At 35.9% G+C, this 23757-nt stretch overlaps 1 protein-coding gene across 1 annotated transcript in view; it reads right to left on the reverse strand.

Moving 5' to 3' along the window:
- LOC129569814 (uncharacterized) overlaps positions 1–23757 on the reverse strand; it is a 54416-nt gene that overhangs the window by 18992 nt on the left and 11667 nt on the right. The window contains exons 3-11 of the mRNA XM_055448985.1: positions 7304–7811; positions 6932–7103; positions 6556–6728; positions 5815–6305; positions 4992–5375; positions 3914–4469; positions 3167–3517; positions 2897–2962; positions 2638–2709 (exon numbers count right to left, since the gene is read on the reverse strand). Of these exons, the coding sequence (XP_055304960.1) occupies positions 2638–2709; positions 2897–2962; positions 3167–3517; positions 3914–4469; positions 4992–5375; positions 5815–6305; positions 6556–6728; positions 6932–7103; positions 7304–7811 (2773 nt within the window). The remainder of the gene's footprint in view (positions 1–2637; positions 2710–2896; positions 2963–3166; positions 3518–3913; positions 4470–4991; positions 5376–5814; positions 6306–6555; positions 6729–6931; positions 7104–7303; positions 7812–23757) is intronic.

Consider the following 23757-nt stretch of genomic DNA (forward strand, 5'->3'; position numbering starts at 1 on the left):
CCTTTCGCTAATTCTCTCCATCCCTGTGTGTCTCTATATGTCTCTGCGTCTCGTTCTGTGTCTCTGTTTGTCACTAGTGCCGTGGAACGGGACAAAAATGAATCGGTGGCAATGGCGGTAGCGGTGGCTTGCACGATGAAAACTAATTTACCAAAAGCTTTGCATGTGCACAAGACTAGCCAAAAGGCGTGCAGAGATAATAAACTCGAACATTATTCTACATTAGATTTGAAGTGTTGCACATCGTTTTGCAGCTCATCTATTCACATGCATTTCATTCGTTCACTCACTAACGTGGTTATTTTTTCTCGATCGTTCGTTCGGAGTGTGTCTCTTTCTGACTAACTTTTTCTTTTTCACTCTTTATTCCCCCGTTTCTGTTCCTCTTACGCAATCAGAGAGTCCCTCTCTGGTTCATTTTCTCGTTTCTTCTCTCCTTTTCTCTCTAGTTCTTCACTCTTTTTCTTCATCTCACTCACTCTATTCATCTCTACACTCACGTTACTCTTACTCTCCTCTCTTTTTTCACTTTCCTCACTCTTCTTGCTCTTCGCTTTGCAATCTCGCTCTTCACTCTCACTCTCCAACTTTGTTGGACAAAATGGGTATATCGCCCATTCGCTCACCATGCGACAAACAAATTTTGCAAAACACATGCACACACAAAACACACAAAAAGCGCAACATCAACACTTAATCAAATTGCAAACACGCGTTTTGTGTTGTTCGCCAACTGAACAACATACGAAATCATCTTTGTCTCGCACCCACGAATGTGCAACCATATAAATTTAATTGCGAATATTTTTAGTGCGACTGAACTTGTTTATGCATTCGCCGGGTGAGCACCGAATGAACGAACGAACAAATGAACACGAGAGAGAGGGAGAGAGAGAGAGAGAAAAAAAACAACAACAAACACTGGGAATACACACAGCGGTGAGTGTTGAACTCTGGTTGCGATTTCGAAAAACTAACCGCTTGCTGTTCCACTGAAAATCGTCTCGATTTAGAATATAATCATCCTTTTCACTGTATCAAATATTCGACAATTTCACGCAATTTCATTGCTCGATTCTACGATTCGTATGCTGATTTTGTTGAGAGTGAAAAAAAATCAAGTTTCAACAGAGATGTTTTTCTTCACAACGCAATACTAGAACCAGAGCAATGCTACCACACACTTTGGTGTTAAAAATGACTTCAAGTAGTGTTGAAGATTTGAAAAAAAATGTCTTTCGACTAATCATGAAAATTTGAGATCATCTTGTGGATGAGCAGCGGGCAACATTGGAACCCCCACGAATAAAAACCTCGATCAGTTTGTAAATGGCGCCACCAACAACACCATCAACATCCACCGACCAAATATCGCCCAAATGAACGGACGAATACTTGTTTTTGGCCATGATGCTCAATTAGTAAATCTCTTGGCTATTTGTCGTTCCAGTTACCCAGCCAGTTGAAATTTCATTTGCAAGTGTTTTTCAGCATTCACAGGAAAACATAAACACGTTCAACATTTTTCGTTCGTTCGCTCACTGCTTCACTCACTGTAGCTATGTTGGACCGTGTTTATACTCACACACACACTGTGTGAAAATTGCTTAAACAAACTTGCATCATCACGGAAACACATGTTTCAACTGTGAACCACTGGTGGATATAATGAAGTTAAAAATCTAATCATTAAAACAAACATTCCAGACAAGCAATTGCTTATAAAACAATTACTTTTCAACAACAAAATGATAAATTTACATGTGCAGCGCACGGGCAACGAATGAGACAGAGCACACAGAGGTGAGGTGAAGAGAAACGGAGGAAGAGAGTCAAAACACCGTTTGTATTGCATCGAGTCATTGTTTATTCATGACGAATGAATCGACTGCCACACACACACACACACACACACACACACACAAAAACCATGTGCGAACACAGTTTTGTGGGGTACAAAATCCAGACAAAAAGTCAACCTGAATGAATAATTCAGCAACTAAATTCCGTGTTTTTATTTCTGTTTCTTCTTCTAGGAGGAGGAGGAGGAAGATGATGATGGGAAAGTGGAAAGGGGAAAGAAGTAGGTGGAGAAGGATAGAGAATCAACACACTTCTTTAAGAACTTTGTAATTCCTAATGAAAATCTCAACGTCAAAACGATACAAAGACACTGTATGTGGGTCGGATTTTTTTTCCTAGTTGCGAATAAATTTGGCCAAAGTGTGAAAAACTGGCTATTATCATAGTTCATGGGTATTTTTTTTTCTCTGCTCTCTGTCGACTCAAAGTTGAAAGTGTGTCGCACAGCATGACTTCGAAACGCAGTTTCATAAGCATTCGAAATGGAAAGTTGAAGAAAAGCTAGAATAAATCATTTTCACTGTTTCTCTTTTTCTTGTAAGCTCCAGCTTACGCCTTTGACTCAATGAAACTGGCAGCATTGGGAATACAGAATGTATCAGTACAAAAACAACATTAATGTCGATAAATTTATTGGCTTAAAATTTATTCCATCTGCTTTATGTGTGTTCAGTTCCGTTGAAACAACTTTTTTTTTAGGTCAAATTCACTCTTTTCATAGACACATTGGAAAAAAAAAAAGAGATCAAAGATGATGAAAATGGGCTAACATACCTTGCTGTTCTGGTTTGTGCGTGCTCGACGGACAATTCACTTCATCGGTTAAATCGCTACAGTCATGTTTACCTATTTTAGCAAATGAAAAACCAATATTCAATCAATTTAAATTCAACAATGGTTGAATCAACATGAAAATCGACATCGTTCATAATGAATGGAATTTTATTCCTTCATCAATTCGTTGCTTCCCAGAAGAAGAAAGAATTGATAAAGACGGAAAAAATTCCGAGAGAGAAATTAAATTGAAATATACCATCGCACAATTGAGACTTTGAAATGCATCGGAAGTCATCGCATGAAAATTCGTCATGATCACAATCTGGAACGAATAATTTCGAGACACAATTAATTTCAATTTTCCACAGAATCATCATATTTTTGGTTAAGTTTCCTAAATATTCGGGTTGGAACTGTAATTTTGCGTTATTTTCATGAATTTTTATGAATTTTTAATGAATTTTTATTATTTTTCTATGAATTTTTCCAAAAAAAGTGATCAACTTCAAATTCCTCATATCCTCACCGCGTCTACACAATTCTGGATCTTCGTCTTCACCCGAAGGACAATCATTAACACCGTCACACTTTTGTGACTCACAGATTTTTTTGTCTGGACTGTATCGGCATTCACTAACGACATCATCACCGCGGCACTGCGGTGCCTGGTTGCTTCTCGGTGACGATGAAGCAAAGTCGGCGTCAACATCATTGTCGGTACTTTCATTATAATCCAAATCCGCATTGTCCTTCTCATCTTGATCTGTATTTCTCGGTTCCTTATCGCCCTTATCATCATCTTCGTAGCTCACATTCGCATCAAAATCGGGCGCACCGGTTACCAATTCAATCTCATTATCACGCTTCAAATCCGATTCTATTTCGTTTACGCAAACATTTCAAATGAACACAAAAAGAAAAAACAGAATTAAAAATCGATGAAAATAATAAACCCAAAAAATCAATTAAATGAGTTAATTCAAAATGGTTAAGTAAAAATGATAAAAAAAAAATTAAAAACTAATATTATTAAACAGAACAAAACATAAAAGCATGAACAAATATGAGGCATGTTATTTGTGTCGTAAACAAATGTCAAGTTAGAGGATTAACAGTCACTCTTTGTACCACTGTTATGAATGTGTTTGCGTCTCGTGTGAATATTAGTTTAAAGCGTTCACCACCACGGCATTTTTTTGTTCCCAAGAGTAATTGTTTTTTTTTATAACTTTGGTTTTGTTTTGAATAAGATTCCGACCGAAAATTGTTTCACCTTTGGTTATTTGGCGGGGAATATTTGATTCATCCCTTCTTGTCATACCAGCCGATGAAGTTTTCTTATTTTTTGCGTCTATTGTTTTGGTCTGTGTTGTCTGAGGCCGTTCAGTTTTTGGTGGCATTGTGGTTGGTTTTGTTGTTGAAGAAGGCTTTTTAGTTGTATTTTCCGGTTTCTTTGTTTGAGTTACTCTTTCCGGTTTCTTCGTGGTACTTTGAGTAGTTTTTGGAGCTTTTATTTGAATTTTTTCCGACGTCTTTGTCGTTTTTATTGACTTGGCAGGTTTGGTCGTCGTTTTTGTAGCCTTCGTTGTGGTTGGCTTAGGTGTTGTAACTTTTGTTGTTGTTACTTTCATTGTTGTTGTGCTTGTGCTTGTGCTGACTTGCTTCGGTTTGGCTGTTGAAGATATTGGGGGCGGCTTCGTTGTTAAACTCTTTTTCGTTGTCGTTGTGTTTGGCTTTTTTGTCGCTTTTTTCGTTGGCTTTGATTTCTTCGTCGTCTTTTTTGTCGTGGTCTTTACCGTGGTTGTTTTAACAATTGCTTTCGCTGTTGTCTGTTTTGAGGTATGAAAATTCATTGTTTGTTCTTTGGAAAATTTTTAGGGAATTTGAAAAACGGTCGAATGGACATTTTTGGTGGGAAATCCAAGAGACAAGATCAACAATGTTGATTCAACATCTTGTCAAAAGTCACATTTTTTTTAAAACATACATTTTTTGATGTTTTCTTTTGTTAAAGGCTTTAACTTAAAGCATGAAATGCCGAAAAAATTTACAAAATTTCCACGTGACTTATGGATTATGAACCAGGGTAATATCAAATGAACGTGCTACTTTCCCGAATGAGTCATTCGGAATTCATAATTTTAAAAAAATTTGGTCGAAAATTTTAAAAATGTCAATCAACAGTCTTCAAAAACTGAGAAAATGTTGAAAGAATAGAAGAGTTTTCATTAGGAAAAAGAATTGAAAAGTCAAGTAAGTATTTTTTCGAAAGGTTAATGCCAAAAATGGCGAAATAACATCAAATAGAGAAAAAAAAGCAAAACATCAAAATTGTTTCTTTCCAAAAGTACCTTCGTTGTAGTCGCAATTGGTTTTGGCGTTGTCGTTTTAATTGTGGTTGTCATGTTTATGTTACTCTTTGTACTTGTCGATGGTTTGAGCGTAGTTGTTTGTTTTTTCGGCTTTTTCGTTGGTTTTGTGGCTTTTGTAGCTTTGGTCGTTTTCTTGGTTGCCTTTGTTGTGACTGGTTTGATAGTAGTCGTTACTTTCTCTGTGCTTGACTGTGCTTTACCAGACTCAGTCGTAGAAGGCATCTTCGTTGTTGATTTTTCAGTTGATACATTTCCCGATATTGTTGTCTCAAGATTCGGCCTTGTCGTCGAAATGGACGTTTCGGTCGATTTTTCGGTACTACTTTCCGAAGTACGGTTGTCAACGCTGGGTTTGACAGTCGTCTATTTATAAGTGTTGACATAGAATTCTTGTTGATTTGGCAGAAAAAAGTATCAAATATTTTCAAAACGAAATGGCAGAATAATAGAACTGTAGAAAGAACGTTCTTAACTTCTTTCTTTCTTTTCTTTTTCCAAGAAATTCATTCTTTCAAGAAAGAATGCAGCACGAATGCATTCTCAATATTTCAGTATGTTCAAGTTCATACCTTTTCGTTTTAGAAATCTCATAAATTTTCAAATCGGCTTTGAATATTCCATCTGTAGCTCAAAAAAGTGGACACTTTTCCTTGGCACAGAATGAATTTGTGATAAAAGCCCGATTTTTCTCTCTCATTCAAAATTCTGGCATTTCTTCATATTCCAAATCGAAATCATAAAAGATATATATGAAAATGCATCAGAACCAGTATTTGTTTCTCGGAAAAGTATTCCATAATACCTTCAATGTAGTAGTTGCCATTGATTGTTCCGTGTTTGTTGTATTGGAATGATTTTCAGTGCTTGTCGTTGGTTTTACCGTAGTGGTATTCGGTTCCAATTGCTTAGTTGTTCCGGTGTCAACAGGTGAAACGGTGGTCGATTTTTCGGTGCTTGTCGTCGCTACGGTGGTCGTGACAATGGAAAAATGAATGGCTGGTGTGGTAGCACATGACGACTCATCACTGTCATCAACGCAATCACTAATTCCATCGCAATAGCTATCCAATGGGATGCATTTGTGATCACTTTTACATTCAAATTCAATGTCATCACAAATCAAGCTAAACGGTTCGTCAGTGTCGGGAAAAAAATCTTTGTCGTCAAAAACATTGTCATCGTCGATGTCGTCTGCAATGTCGTCATCCTTTGGGCTGTGCGTGGTTAGCGCCACATTTGATTCGGTTGTTGTTTCATTGATTGAACGAATTGATCGATTGAGTTTGCGATTAACTAAACTTGAGATTTGATTAGCCGATTGTGATTTGATTGTGCATTAGGCAAGCCACACAGATATTGATATATGTTCAAAAGCAATACAAAAAAAGGTAAATATTTAAATGAAGAATCGCACTTTATTTTAACAAACAAACACGAAATTCATTTCAAGTTTTTTTTTTAGTCCGAAAAATGCCGAAAACAACACAATCAATTTTGAAATTGAAATGAATTGAAATGTTGTGAAAATGAGACGAAAACTTACCTGTTATGGCAACGAGTTCGTAAAAGTTGTCACGTTCCACTCTCAAATGCTGAATTTGACGTGAATCTAAGGCTGGTTCAATGATGTCTTCAAGCTCATTCAATGGAATCGCTTCATCTGACGTGATTTCAATCGTTACTCCAATATTGAAAATTTCCGATTGCGACGAACGACTGCAAAAATTTAAAATCACACATAATTTTCACTCATAATTATGGAACCATAACCGTCTCCATTTATTTTATGCTAACAACTCAATGAATGCTTTAAATTCGACTCAGTTTGAGTCGAAATGAATAAAATTTTAAACGATGGAGACGCCCAGAATTTTAAACAGCTTAGCCGAGTCACGAACATAAATTCAATTTTCACTCACGTAATCTGAACAACACGAGCATGAATTCGATTTCGGCTTTCGGGAGCCCGCTTTGAATCGTACAAATATTCCAATGCTCGTTGAATCTCTTCAGCCTTCGATTTGTATGCATGCGAATTGGATTGCGAAAAATCTGGACTCCACACCTCATTGACCTTGAATTTCAAACGGACTGTGGAAAGAGAACGATTAGCTTAATTTGAATTCACTCGAATATAGTATTGAAACTACTGATGTCAATGACGATAAAAAAATGAAAAAAGGGATGCATATTTGAATTTAAATTAGGATAGACATTCCGGGAAAATGACGTGGTTTTACTTCTCGCACTCAATGAACAGCATTTTAGGACATAATTTCACATAAACTTACAAAATCGTTCCAATTTGACTTCGTAAACTGTTCGGGTCTCTGTGCTTTTCGTATAACCCGAACCATCCTCAATATCATTGTCATCGTCTTCGTCCTGATCTCGACTATCGTCGGCTTGTGCACGATTCATTATAGCGGCTGGTTGATCCGGTTCGGATTCAGGTGCTTCGGTCTTTGACTTTTCATCATTATTCGTACTACCCCAATTGAACAAATTAAATGGAGCCTCCGTAGTTGTTGTTGTTGTTTCACCAGTTGGAGCTTCTGTTTGAAGCCAATCATCAAACCATCCGCGTTTCACTCGACTCTTTAGCTTGGTTCCTTCATCCTCATTTCCGAACACAGTGTTTATCGATCGCTTGATTCGATCCACACGCGACCAAAGCCAATGCTCATCATCATTTTCATTGTCTAGATCATCGACGCTGCGTTTGTGTAGAAACCGTTGACCTTCTGATGCATCCAGCGGACTGTCGTCGAAAATGATGTCATTGTCATGTGAAATTTTCTGTGGAGTCAAAAAATTGAAAAGAATTAGAAAAAAATAGTCGAAAATACAATGAGTTAGTTTATAATGAGTCATTATTAATGACAGATAGAAGTAAGTCTTCAGTTATCTTTCAAAAAGCTATCAGTAAAAGAACTTTCTTCGTCTCGTCGCCAACTTTTTTCCCAATTTACAACAATTTCGTGCAAAATGAAAAAAAGTGTCTTTACATTCGATTTCGATAGGAGTGCAGATAAAACCAAATCTACTTCAAAAGTCAAGAAAAATTGATGTTAATTGACTCATTTTCAGAACGAATCCTTTTGAATTAGTTCCACCGGAGTTCAAAGGAAACTTGTATTTATATATTCAAAGTTAATCATTTCGTATGATTTACTAGATATTTCATCAGCATTTCCTTGCTTGAGTTCATCACTGTTCCAAAAAGAAGCTTTGAATTTCGAATTTTCATTTTTTGAAGAGTTTAATTACTTCATTCTTCAGAAGAGTGCTGCCAATCCAAACACAAAATTGAGAGATTTTGAGTGATATACGCATAAATAAGAAATAATCAAAAATCAATGCGATCGGAAATGTTGATGAAATGCCACAGGTCGTAAAACGTGTGATTAATTCAAGGAGTTAAATATTCGATCAATTCAAAGAGAAGTGCATATTTCATATTTCCACACATCATAATTCATATCTACAAAGAGAACAACGTAAATAACAAACAAATTAAACGTTGTAAAAAATCGTGTACAACCATGTAATCGATGAGGCAAAATAGCCAATTAAAATTGGATTCAGTAAAAAAAACAAAAAAAGCATTTAATCCATGTTGAACACTTTCACTAGTCTCGTATCAAATGAGTCATATTCGGTCGAATGGAAGATGTCTTTTTCACTCTGTTGCTGAATCTAAATTTAGCTTGCGTAAATTGTTTATGGTGAACATATGGAAAATGAAAATCATGCCATGCAAAAACAGCCGCTCGCAGCGAAAGTTGAACTCTCTCTCTCTCTCTCTCTCTCTCTTTTGCCTTTTCATGACAAATGAGAGCACACAAACAACATGCTCGTTGATCAGAACTGTAACGCATGCATTTCATCAACAACAACAAAACATGAGTCGATTTTTGTTTACACATCATTCTTTGTGTGCACATGTTTTACTTGCTGCCACCGCAATTGCCAGTGCAGTCTATTTTTTTTTTTAAAAAAGGGCAATTTCTCTAAACAGGAATACAAAATCGAGTTAAAAACGATTGAAAAGCCCAATTAAATTCGTATGAAATGACTTTAAAAGCCACAAACATGCTTCTTCCAGAGAACATTTTATGAATCGTTTGAATATAACGGTTTAAATGTCATTTCAAACAGAAAAACGCGCATACAACACGGAAATGATGCAATTTTTGGTGATAAAATTTCATGTTTTCATCTGTACTGTCTCCTTTTACATTCACTCCAACCTATTTGGTTTCACTCGTGTTTCTCGTTTCTATACCGAAGTTCGAATGCACACGCGATAAATTAATCATTTCAAAAATAGAACTCCACTGACCGATAATACTCATAAACGTGTTTAGATGATTGAGCTCATGTGAACGCCATTTGAGAGTTTGAAACGATTTCGCCAGTGGTTGTATGTCCAATAAAAATTCGGTTTAGAAGTGAGAGAAAATTGATTTATATCGTTTGATGTGTGCACTTTAATTGGCTTTTAATATTGTGTATAAAGATTATTATTTTTTTCGAAATAGATGTCGATATATTTATTGCCGGATATATTCAATTTTTTAAAAACAAAAATTTAGAGTAAGAAATTCTTTTTAATAATCTTTGATTTACAGATAAACTATAGTTTATCTACAGATCTCTGTAGATCATCTGAGATGAGTTCAATGGCTTATTTTGGCCGAACTTTGAACCATAGGTTAAATCAACTGCTTTTATCGATTTGCAGTTATTTTAAACTTTATAAAGTATGCATTATGCAAAGGTTGCTTCTATCACATCCATCCACTTTTCCGACTTTTCCGTTCCTCTTTGCTGTTGCTCTTTGCGTCTCTGTCCCTTTGTTACTGCTTTTTTACACTGCCCTTCGTCGCTACTCATCGCTTCGAAGGCGAAAGATGTCGTTGCAGAAGTGGTAAATATAATTTCTTTTTCACACTTTTGCTGCTACCCATCATTCACTTAGCCTGGGCTTAAAATATAACAACGATGACATATCGCGATGTGTCACTTTTCTTCATCCAGAAATAAAAATGTTAAATGTCTCATCGAATAATGGATTCGATTTTTTTCGTCGAAATTATTTCAACATTTTCTCATTTCCTACTGATCGAACATATAAAATATGTCAATTTTTGATACTTCAATTGAATTTTCAACTACGTTTCACACCAAGTTTTAAATAGCAAAGCAAGGCAATAGGAAGATCATACATTTTCTGTTCAAAAAAACTCTTGAGAGCTCAAAAACTGAGCTAATTTCGGGTATTACTGCAAGTGTCACTAAAATCTGTTAATACTGTAATTATGCTCCGAGAGTAATTGAATGTGATTGATTCATCTATGCATATAATATGGCCGATAAGTGTACAATGTTGATTTAACTTATTCTCAGTTAACTTCATTGATTGATCCAATCAGCTCTATCAAACGTGAATTACGATAATATATGAGATAAAAAGAGACATTTCCTTAGGATGGAAGAACGATAAGTGTCCGGATCAAAGAACATGAATCACATAATCGTTTAACATCGGCATCTCGTCATTTCCAAAAACATATTTTCCGATCGAAAATCGTCAGTTACGATGCAAGTAATGGTGCGTGTATATTTAAGAGATGTATTGTTGTTGCTAGCTTGTTTGTCTTCGTTTTATTTGATTTTCCTTGTTCCTTTTGTTTCCATTCGTTGGTTTTCCCTTTGGCACGTTTTCTTCAACGGTCGGTCGAATACCGTCGAAATTCAACTTCTATCACATCCATCCACTTTTCCGACTTTTCCGTTCCTCTTTGCTGTTGCTCTTTGCATCTCTTTCCCTTTGTTATTGCTTTTCTACACTGCCCTTCATCGCTACTCATCGCTTCGAAGGCAAAAGCTGTCGTTGCAGAAGTGGTAGATATAATTTCTTTTTCACACTTTTGCTGCTACCCGAAATGAAAAAAAAGTAACGCAACGACCAAGTCGACGAGCCAAAAACTGATTGCAATGGTATGAGAAGTCTTTATTGGGGGCTAATAATGGTGTCGCGTGCTCGGAATATTTTACAAGCGTCGTCGTCGTCGTCGTCGTTGCCTGTCGTGTGAACGGTGCAGTGTAGCGGTAAACAAGAATCGGAACATAATAGTTATGGTCTTTCAATGGTGGGGTCGCATAATTCGTCGTTTGTTTGGACGAGCTTAAGTGGAGCTCATGGAAACCAAAAAGTTTGGCTCTAACGTATTCATTAGTATGTGCCATAAAGTGGCCCTTTATGGAGTTGGTAATGAGTTAATCAGACCAATTGAACGGCAATTTTAGGTGCACTTTTTCATTCCAATGTTCCGTGGTAACATTGATTGAATTTTGATTTTTTGAATCCTTTGAATGGGCCAAATTTTTTTTGAAGAAAGCAAACATTTGGTTGAAGAGAGCAAATTTGAGTGGAGAAGAATGTGATTAGATCAAAAACTTCGTTACTTTCGAGACGAAGCGCTGGTCACAGCATCAGCTGCTGGAAACAATGCAAATTAAAAGCATGCTATTTCAAAACGTCTGATGTTTACGTCTCTTCCGAACGGCTGTCGTCGGCCCGCTCGAATCAAAGTGAAAGAGAGACGCTGACGAATGAACAACATCGTTCGATATAATCGCGTGGCGACATTGCAAATAAAACTTTTTCGTCGTAATTGGAACATATGTGGCGAATCAAATGAATCTGCATTGGCACTAAAGTAACGTTTTCCGTGCTTAAGTGATGCGATTTAATTTTTTGCGCACTATGACGAAATCATTTTAATGAATTCTATTTAGAGCACACCGTTGTTTTCATCTTCGTTCTATGTTGTTCATCATACACGTATGTTCAGTTTCGTTCAATTAATCGTAATTGCTTTATCAGTGGCTTAAAATGACTTCAAAACATATACACTAATTCACTGATTCACAAAACAAAATATGCGATTGGAATAAGAAACGCGTTTGAGCTACATTCCAGCCAATCAATTTTGCACTTGCACTTGACAGAGTCATTCAAAATATGCACGCTGTGACGATCGTCGTAGTCGTCGTCGTCGTCATCGTCGCCAATTGTTTTTAAACAACACATTATTTACCTCAGCGAAAGAGCTACGAAATTGACATCGTTTTAGATAAGACAATCAAAACATTGTCAGGTTGATTGCTGGAAATTGGCTGGAATTTTCATGAGGGACAATGTCATTCATAAAATCGTGTGTGTGGGAAGCGAGAAATGTTCTGTTATTGAATGAGTCGGTGTTTAAAATATGGAAAGAGATCATCTTACTTCACAGCTGCTCGCCTGCGGAATTAAGATTGAACGACTCAATCAGTTTGAGACTGTGAATGCAATGTTTTCGTTCTGCGAACGATTGTTTTTATGATGACCGAATAGATAGTTCAAAATCAGAGGCAGTGGAAACGCACAGTAGAAACGTCTGCTTATGTAAGTGTGGCAAGGATTTAGACTCATCTTTATGTGACATAAAATTGATAAAGAAAATCTTTTGAAATTTTTTCAAACCAAAACAAATCTTCTTCTGCTTTAAGTACTATAATCCAGAAAAGACAGAAATATGTCAATAAATGAATCTGAGTCTGTGTCCTTGTCCGAGATTTAAGCATTGGACAATGAACATACTCAGTATGACATACTGAATGTTCAATGCTCATCCATGCATGAAATGCAATAAGTTCTATTGCCAATAGCCCATCGGTAGAACATTTTAAGGCAGTAAATTTCCTAAAAGTGGCAAATTTAAGGGATTATTCATGATTTAGCTCAAGTACTACTCTTCAATTCAAACGAAAGCACCTCCTACGTCTATAACTGCATAAAATCAAAATCTCAACCTCAACTTACGATCAAAATCTCGCCACAAAATGAAACCAAACAATTCCCATTATTTAAAGCCAAAAGAGTCGACGAGAACATGAATGAAAAGAAAAAATCGTCGAAAACTTTGCAGGAGTCAATAAACCTGGCCTCAACTTTCGTTTCCGAATAATTAGATTTGAATGAGCATAGTTTGCACTAAACGTCTGCGTTTCAATTGGATTGCCGAGTTGCGAATTTATCGAAAAATCGATAGTTTCAATTGAATATAGAGAGCAGTAAGAGTGTGTGTGTGAGAGAGTGAGAAAGACTGAGAGAGAGAGAGGGGGGGAGAAGGAGAGAGCGGCCGCTGACTGATTGTTATGCACATATTTGAGTAGGAGAACCGTTCCGCTTTGATGAGTTGAAATGATTTGCATGAGGCATAGATTGGTGCAAATTGAGGTATAGTGCCCTTGGCAATGTAGAGTTTTTGTGTTAATTGACTCGAGAGCACCAAGAAAAGTTAGCCGTTCGTCGTTGTCGCCGTCGTTGTTGTCGTCTCGACAAATAAACACACTGACTGAGGACACACGACACATTGTTAGTAAATTGTGTGCCATAAAGAAAAGTGTTTGCTCGATTATTATTGAATCTGTTCCCCGACTAAAGACAGGAAGTATATTGTTTTCGTTGCCAAGGAATTTATGGTGTGTTGTAAGAGCGCTCGGTTAACTGCATCTGATGATGTGGTTCTTCATTAAATTCCGCATTCATTAAAATTATTGCTTGCATCGATAATTCGATTCCATCAATAATTGATGCAACGGAATATTTGTACTCATATTCCACGTCACATGAATTGACAGTTGTATAAACAAGCCCTATTCAACGCACACACACACAGACGCATACACAAGACACACATCGAGATATGACAATTTGCTATTATTGGATTAGAATATTGTTTCAAGCGGCATTTACATAACTGCGAATGGCCTAATTATACGACTCGTGAGTACCGATCAGATTCACTAAAGTGAATCGAATTCCAGTCAACGCTACGATGATGGAAGATATACAAGTCTGAGAACTCAGTACTTGGTTGATAACTTGACGCTTCATGAAGCTAATTTGAAGCAACTCGATGCTGTTTGCAGCGCAAATTTTGCACTTTTCAAATTCCCTGAAATATTACATTTTTATGTGAATATTTAAATTCTAACCCGTTCACATTCAAACCGGAACTTTATTCAAATTTTAAATACCAATGATATTTAATGTGTTTTTGATCATTTTAGCCTTTTTGTTCACACACTGGGTTTGTTTATATTTCTGGATTTGTAATCGTTTTGGGTTTTATATCGGTCATAAAATAATGTTGAGCAATAAATGTGGACAGCATAATAAAGACCATACTTCTAGAGACTACATGTTTCAACTAAAATTTCGCTGTGACATTACCATGCCAATCAACACAGTTTATGAGAAGAAACGCATATGTTGCAAAGAATTTCATGTTATTTTCAAATAAATCGACTGGCTAGATCCAGAATTTGAATGACGTTGCTCATTTTTATGCCTCAATTTTTTTACAAATATCTTAATCATTTCGAGAACATAGTATTGAAAAACATGACAATTCACATGCTGCCATTTTTTATGATGTGTGTTGAAAGGTTCGGTTTTGTAAAATTTTGACACTTGTAACTATTATAAATTGTTTGTTTCGTTACATGGTCGTTTGTCACCAATTTTCTCATTTTTCATCGTTAATTTCGAAATTAAAGTTTTTTTTTCTCGATCAGTTGTTCAATGAATTCGAAACAAAGAATCGAAAAACGCTCCTAATTCTCTTTTTATTTGCTTATATTTAGTGCAGTCACAAGATACACATGTATTGCACATTGAACAAATCATCATTTTTTTACATTCCAATTGCGAAAGAATCGTTATTGGCATTTTTCGATTTGTTTCTTCGCAACTTTTGAACGAAATTGTTTCTTTTTGAACAGATGGACTGTATCGTTCACCGTCCAAAAGTCCAGTTTTGGTGCATTTGATGTTCGAAACAATGGAAAACAGGCCACCGTAGCATTTCATCAATTCAAAAGAAGAATCTTTATGTCAAGAATTTTCGAATGGTAAAGTTTTATTCAAGATTCAAGCAAAGGAAAGAAAAAACTCGATGATTTTTTTCACTTTGCCCTTTTCCGCATATCTTGTTCCCATTGATAGACGTTCCCATCTATTCTGTTGATAGATATTGTTACTTGACCACAAAAACGGTTAAACACAATTTGTGTTTACTAAAGACGCCATCGCACATAATTAATGGAAATCGATCTTAATTTAGCTCAATTCGTAAAAATGAGAATATCGAGTACAATGACATCGCAATTTTTCAACCATCAAATTGATTTTGGTCACGCTATCAATACGCAAAGTGTATACGCATTGGACACTGTCCAAACAGAAAAAAAAATTGAATAAAATTCGCTCAAGTGAATTCAGTTTAAAATTCGTTCAAGTGGTGTAGATTTGAAAAAAGTAGCTAATTGGCGACGAAAGCCACTTATTAGCACAAATTTGAATAAATTAACCATTGGAATTGTTTTTTTTTTCTGATCGCAAACAATTGGACAATAGTTTACCATGAAACAAAGTTATGTTCAGTCAACAAGCGTTTTTTTGGAAACAATTCCAATAAAGTTCAACAATCCAATGATAAATTCATTGCAGTTGACAAACACTAGTTAGCGGCAGAAATGGGTTTGATTAGATTGGAAATGAAAAATTCATTTTTTTTGCAAATAATTTGGTTTGGTTGAAGGTTTACAAATTATCTTTCGGTTTGAACTACAGTTTGGTCGGCATGTGTGATTGACGTAATACTATTAATAACTCATGTATTGAAGCCACAATGCAATTGATTTCAGTGGAGATAATGCTTTTGCTAGAGTTCAGTGTGTTTTAATCCTTTCCAACTCATCGAGTTTTTTCTCTCTATTTCCCTGTTCTAAGCTCCTGCATGAATAAAAAAAATCCGTTCGCTAAAACCTAAAGCCGTATTCCGATGCGCGCAATTTTAATTCAGTATGCATGGAAAATGCAGCTCTTTGAGTGATTCGTGTCACTCTTTAGTCTGAGTGTGAATCGGAGCGTTGTGTGGTAATGAAAACGGTGTGAGTGCCATACCGTTGCGAGTAAATGCAGACAACATTCTGTCAAAATGACTGAAGACAGATTTTCCAGCTCATTTAAATTAGATCAAAATACAAAGCACTCATATATTATGCAACATAGATATGACTGTTTTCATTCGAATGCAATTTAACTTTAAATTGCCGTTTGTATTTGTGCTGCCGCTAAATATAAATATGGGTTCACCTTTAAATCATACCAACGGATTTTTGTGCACGGATGGAAAGTGTAAAAAGCTTTTGAGCGGTTGGTTTTTATACCGATGTAAGTGGTTTAGAGTCGAGTGCATTGCTGGATAAATCCACGAGTGGAATGAGTGTGTAGCAAACTCTCAACTTTCATGTTCAAGTGACAAGCCTTTTTACAATTGCTCTCAATTCTTTGCGTCAATTTCAGTAGCCAAGCCGTATTACTCGTGTAAATATAAACCAAACACCTCATTTCCGAAGCTAGTGAAGCTATTTTTTACAGTGCCGTTTATATGAAGTGATCTTGGCCAACTTCCCTTTCAGACTTTTATTCACAATTTAAATTGTGACTTTTGGGCTCAATGAAAACACATTCGTTTTCATGTTCGATTCTCTTTTTTTTTCATTGGGAAAACAGATTTTGTTCTCATTTTGAATATCATTTTCATTTTTTTTCTTCTTATTCATTTTTCCCACTTATTATTCTTCGTTCTTCCTATCTTCCTTTTTGTCTCTGTTTCTCAATTTTTCTTTCACTCTCCCCTAGCATCATCTCTCCCTTTCTTACTTCTATTTTCATTTCCAACTCACTTTTTACCTCCCTCCCTCTCTCTGAAATCAAGATCATCACAATTCAAAATGGTTCAATATGCCGATTCTCATACAGGAACCGTTGAAAAAAAAATTGCAAAAGGAAGCATTGAAAAAAAATATCGACGCGTTTGAAGAAAACCGCAATTAAAGCGTTTTTTATGCAATACAATACGAACAACTCAGATTCGCGATTCGAGATTTGCGAACATGATTAACAAAATTGAAGATAAACATTGAACATGTTCAAAACCGAAATCTGGACATTTGGTTCACTCCTTATGTTTGTCGAATTCTTCGAATCAATCCTTTTCAATCATACAGCGAGAGAAAAATGTCGAAAAAAACCCAAATTGTTGTTTATATACTCATTACTCAATCGAAGATCGTCAAAAGTCAAACTAAAAGAAACCAACTGGACGTCCAATTGATCTCCAACTGCGTTGAATATGTTCTGACTAGAACCTTCTATGCGAAAAATATCAGAAACTTTGACTTGAAACATCTCTGCTCCATTACCTCTTTTTTTTCAGTACAATGTTTGCAAAAAAAAGCATCAAGGCACTATATTGAAGGACAGGGATCATTTATGAAATTTGGTAACTACGTTGCCTTCTACACTGTTTACCTTCATCAATTTCATCATCAATATAAGAGTAAGCTTCACGCCGTGACTTACGTACTTTTGGATGGATCTTCAGGAAAAATGTATAAATACATGTAGGATCGTGGGTTACTTGATCTATGTTTACTTTGATTAAACCTATTTATGACTGACTGAATCATAATGACTCCATACCATACATTTGAGAAAATGTTCTTCCTGACCTAAAAGAGATCCATTTACAAAACCAAACAAGATTGCATGAAATTATAAAGCTAATGACTCAATAAACCAATTTCCGTGGCGTCAATCGTAAAACATTCGTTATATTTTTGTAAAAGATATTAAAATCTAAAGTAAATTCCCTTAAAAGTAATCAATCCATTGATTACAAGCATGTAAAATTGTTAATGAGTTTCCCATAGCCTCTAAATGGCATAGCCTATGAAAATGATTTACAGTGTGTAAATTGTGTACATATTTAATGGCACAATTGCCATGTCTTTTCTAGATTACGTTGTGATTGGGGCGCGAGATGATCATCGACCGTGTCAAACTCAATAATAGGCACTGTAGTTGAGGTCAGTATACGTTACACAACAATGTATAGAAAAATCGCGTTCATTGAGCTGATAAAGCTATCGCTCGCGTTTGCGCTGTAATAAAAATTGACGCGATTAGTTTGATTAAGGTTCGAGTGTGGAGAGTTTAGAAAAGCTATTTCGATCTAAAATGAAAGAAGTAAACAATTCACTTGAAATTTGCACAAAAAAGAACGATCAAATGTAATTTAGTTTGGAATGCGCGCATAATTTAACGGTCTTGTGCTTATCTTCGTTTAAATTCGAAGCGACGACGACTGGCCGTAGAAATTAGAACACATTTCAAGTGAAAAAAAGAAAGATTACTTCCTCGATTATAGCTAGCCGAACGCCAGTCGCATTCCTTGCAGTACACGCAGAAGCAAAAAACCGAGACCCAAATGAAATTGTCTGCGCGAGCGTACGACATACAGGTGGCGAAGTGTGTTCGAGTGGTGTGTAAGTCGAGTGAATTGTGCAAATGTTGCAATTTTATTGTAAATATTTTCGTTGTGAGTGAATACGGTGAGCGTTCATGAAATTTATTGGCAGCTGAAGAACGTTTTGCCACAGGCAAACCTACGCAGAACCATTGTGGTATTGTTAACATGACATTTTTTGAACACCATATTTGATACACCACAAAAATATGCATATCAAAAAATTTTGCTTATGCCCGTATTCTGCTAAATAGATGTATTTAGACACGGTTTTTTTTTTGGTAAACAACCGGCAAAATTTCATTGACGAAGCAGCTCGAATTTGACATGTTGCCAAGACCCCGCGTACGTGTGCACGTTTCATATATGCAATGGCACCACACGAACATATTTTATTCATGAAGTACGGATACACACGACCGGCTACTTATTTGCCATGTGAAAACACTTTTTTTTACGGTTTACATCTGCGAAATAAGCGACTAACCGATGGCAGAATAGGTCATTATCGCGGGAGTTGAAGAGCATTTTTTGTGGGTATTTTGAAGAGCAAGACCAATAAACCGTTTAAAAAACAATCAAATCGATAACTGAACGACATTCAGTCCGAATTTGGTTTTGGACTTTGATCACCATTTTTTTTAGATGACTTCCGAATCAATTAGATTAGATAATGCGAAAAAATTGATTTGGAAATTACTTGCATTTGTTATTTATGACATCATTCATTTCATGGCTTTACCGGCTAATTAATATGATAATCGTTTATTTGCAATTTATCACATAAATTCCCACAAATTTTATTACAAATATTTGAGTGCGCTTTAAATGGAAATTAAGTATGAAAGCGGTTTGCGTGTGATTTGCATTTGTTTACCGAACAGAATACGCATAATCAATCGATTAGCACCTGTTAAACCATAATCATTGAACATCGCCCCATGAATCGACTGCAAATGGGAATATGAAGAAAAAAAAAACACAGCTCGAAAAACTGGTATTTCAAAATTTAGCGCCTTTTCGTACACAATGAATAACAATATCGTTTATTGAAATGTAAATAGACAAATTATGGAAATTTGTCAAAGTCAAAAATAGATATGAGCTGGATTATGATGTGTGTTTTCATGTGGGATCACTGTTTTTTTCTTTCGAATTGCATGGATCCAATCCAATCAAATTAAATTGATTTCATTTCATCAGACAAAACTAAATTAAAAGGCAAAGAGATCAAAGAAAAAATGAAATCAACAAGAATTAATCAAAACCGGAGACGGTTAAGAAAGTGATTTCTTGGCTGTCGGTTAAACAAGGGGTTTGATATATTCTGCTTGGATTGAATTTGAGCTTAAGCTCTTTCTAATTTTGAATTTGAAACTCTATTAGAATTGGAGATGGAAGTAGAATCAAAATGGTACGTAAATCAATACGGTAGTTTTATTTGAATCGATCTATTTTGCTTTAACTATACTTAAAAAGAGTATACTCTAACTAATTCTATATCATAAACGACCCCATTGAATAAAATCCAATTCAAATCGTCTATTGAATCAAGCATGAGTTTGTTTCTCTCCCAAACATGTATTTATTTGGCACAAAGCGAAAAAAAATTCTCTAATTATATATCTTTTGAACTTGTTATTATAATTTTTTTCAGGCGCTCGCGTGCCTGCCTGCTTCTTTTGCATTTCATAATTGACCTTGAGGTTTTGTAGATATGATGCTTGGGGTCATACCGATTAATATAGCTTCTGCTTCACATTTCGTTCTTTTTTTTCTTCTTTTCAACGAAGTTGAGTCAACACTTAATTCCTAGGTGTCTATAACCTTACGACGTTCGCCATACGTGTTCATTGTATACATCTGATGTAATCGTCTATTGAACGCTGCTGTCGACATCGCTTACAAAAGCAATTAAATCACCGGCTTTATTCTGCGCAGAGAATTGCCTTCTTTTGAAGAATAAACTTTTAAAACAAACTACTGTTCAAGCATTGAAATTGATTATTGCCTTTTGGTGCCCAACGTGGATTTTTTCTTTATGCTCTCTCGCTCTCTCTTCCTATCTCTCCGTGTGTGATGGAATACGATCATGCGTTCACGTCGCCGACATGTCAATTAACAATTTACGAATCGCTAAGCTCATTCGCTAGGCATTAGAACAACAAAGTGTGATAAATAAACAACCATTCAACATAGTTGGATACACATCAATGTTACAGGAGCCATGCCGCTTTTAAAAGCAACGTTTCTTTATTCTTTTGCCAAATTCCAGATGCTCTTTTTTGCCACTTTGAGATCATCACTCATTGATGATCTTATCACAAGAGAAAAAAAAATCGATTTGGAAAACAACTCTGTCTGAGTGGGGATTAAAAACAAAGTCGAACGTTAAATGGTCCATAATTTTTTCGCACTTAATTTGTCATGAAATTGGATCTTTCTGGCACCTCGTTTATTTTAATTGAATGGCTTTAATCGAATTTTCGAAAAAATAACACGTTTTTTCGGGCTGGCTTATTGAATTCTATCAAATTCCCATTTGAATTTACATTTAAATTGACTCACAAATCGTTTGGGTTGAACATTCAGGTAGGAGATCAGTTTCGATTCGACTCTTTGAAAATAGATACAATTAGAATGTCGAAATTCTCAATTTTCACTTCGTTTCGTTTGCAGGCATCATCCCATTATGGTTTCGATAAATTTAAACTATTTGTTTCAGTTTAACTAATGTGATTTCGATCAAATTTCGATATTCTCAAATGGCTTTTGAAGGAAAATACCATGAAAAAAGCAAAAAAAAACAACATTTAATAATGACGAATCGATTTAAAATAGCCATTTTAGAATTATCTGCGGCAAAATGTTCAACTTACGAAGCCAAACGTTCGAATTGAGTTTGAATTTTGTATGGAGAATCGAAATTTTGTTCAAAGATGGGCTAAAATGGTGGTTTTTCCATAGTTTGACAGCGGAAATGAAGAGTGAAATGTATATTTCAGTTTCCCACTCGCATCATGAATAATTTGCAATAGTTGAGCGATTTTTGTCAATTTATGAATCAATTCGGTCAAAATGAGAGAGGAAATGGAGGGTATGATGAGTGATTTGATGTGTTTTAATGATTATTTGGCTTTTCATTTCACACTCAAAATGCATATTTATTCTGGCGTATTCATAAAAAAAATCCAAACCAAATCGTCTAATTTTAGCCATTTCAAGCATTTCCGCGCATCGGTTCATATAATTTAACGTGGTGTCGAAGACGGCTCAATGTGTGCATCCTCTCTTATTGTTCGCAATTATCACCATTTTAAATGGTGTTTTTGTTGGTTATTTTGACGGGGAGTCTGTCTGCCAGTGTGGCTCGAATGCTGTTGATTTGTTGAAAAGTGAATAATTTGCATTCCAGTCTCGGTGTTACCGACCGAGTCGAAGAAAAACAAAACGGCTTGGCCTAAAAATTTCGCACTGTGTCCAATGGAAATATGAATGAAGTGAGAGAATGAAAGCAATATGACTGAGTATGTGTATCAATTACCGTCTGTTTTGCACGTGTCTGTTGTAATGCATGACTTCTAAGGTAGCCGGAGCCGATGTTGTGTTTACATTTTTGCACACACATCGTTTACACAAATTGCACTAGTTCGATATGTTTGTGTATGTTTGAAAACATTGTTTGTTCTATGTTTTCGAGATTAGTTCGATATTCAAGCTTATTGATTTGTAGTCGAAAATGGTTTGAACGATTGAAATACGATCAGCATCAAAGTATGAACGTATTTTTGTTTCAAAGAGAGAAACTTTTTTGTGTACGAATGTTCATTTTATTTTATCTTATGTTGCGCGTGTGCTTACGTTTGATTGATTTGTAAATTTAGGTTACACACTGAATTTTTCGTTCATGTTGATTTTTTATGTTGGAATTTCATAATTCCGAATTTATGATCGTCGTTGATTTTTAGTGAGTGTTTTGTTTCAAAGGACGGTTGAGACGCAACAGCGCCAGATTCAGTGTTTGATATTGACATGAAGAGAAAGACACGAGTAAATTTGAATAATTTTGCATCCGAACAGTCATTTTATAAACGCATTTGCATATGGATGGTTGGTTGTTTTATTTTTACTTTGAAAAAAACAGAAGAAATAGCCAATATTGTCAACCGAGTTTCTGTGCGATGCAAAACGACTGAATCGATAAACTAAATTTATGACCCTCTCCACTTAGACTTCAATGTTGGGCCCATTGTTGTCGCGCAATGCACGACAAAGGTTAAGTCAGCCAGGCAGCCAGCAAGCGAACAATTCACTCGTCAAAGTAACGTTTACTACTAACGGAATACCACTATTCTTATGATTATGATGCAGAAAAAACAAAAAAAAAACATGCTGTTTAATGTTTACAAATTTACAGTGCAAGCCACACCTCGTTGCCAACACACAAAAATGCTCTATGCTCACTGTTTTATTGTGACAATGATGACGACGATGTCGTAGACATTTTTACAAGAACTCACTAAAAACATTGCTCGAGTCGAAATCGATAGCATTCTAAACGGCCGACGACAGGCCATACGATTTTAATGAAGCGCATTGAGAAAAAAAACTGCGGTTTTATATTTAGACTCAGTCACTCAGCGAGAGTGAAAATGAAAATGCAGTCGCGAATATTGCAAGTCGCTTGTCGAGTCGCCTCACAATATGATTTTCATTATCCAAATAAAGGGCTTTGCGAAATGGATGTGCGAGCGCGTCCACTCGTGCCTACAACGTGCATATTCAAACGAGTTTTTCCACATAGCAACCAGCGTTAAATCAACACACACACACACACGCTAAATGAGGAAGCCGCGAGGAAATATTCATTTCAATTTGATGCTCTTCTCTCGCTCGCCTCAATGCACACTCTTTTTTCGCATCCACACACGTCGCCCTGTTCTTTCCAATGGATTAATTTTTGTTCCTTTTTTTTCACTTAATTCGACGAACCAATCGAAAAGTGACTTTCTGCCTCTTTACCAACGAGAAGAGAAAGAGAGATGTAGGAGCCGGAGCAAGGAAAATGTGTTTGTATGTTTTTTTTTAAAGTGCATTCAAAGTCAGCGGTATGTTGTCAAATTGAAATTTATTATCTGGTGTGCGTTCTTAGTTTTACGTTACCGCGACCGAATTCCAATTGCATAAAATTTGAATATTTTAAGGCTAAAGCGGTAGAAACTGCGCCGCTTCTCAAGAAGAGAGGTACAGTTCTCGGCACACTGTGTACTTTGGCGATATCACGCAGCTTTGATTTATTTTTGCACCGA

The sequence above is a fragment of the Sitodiplosis mosellana genome, unplaced genomic scaffold, assembly GCF_009176505.1.
Source record: "Sitodiplosis mosellana isolate CC-2019 unplaced genomic scaffold, AAFC_SMos_1.0 Smas_scaffold_44, whole genome shotgun sequence".
Classification (NCBI taxonomy): Eukaryota; Metazoa; Arthropoda; class Insecta; order Diptera; family Cecidomyiidae; genus Sitodiplosis; species Sitodiplosis mosellana.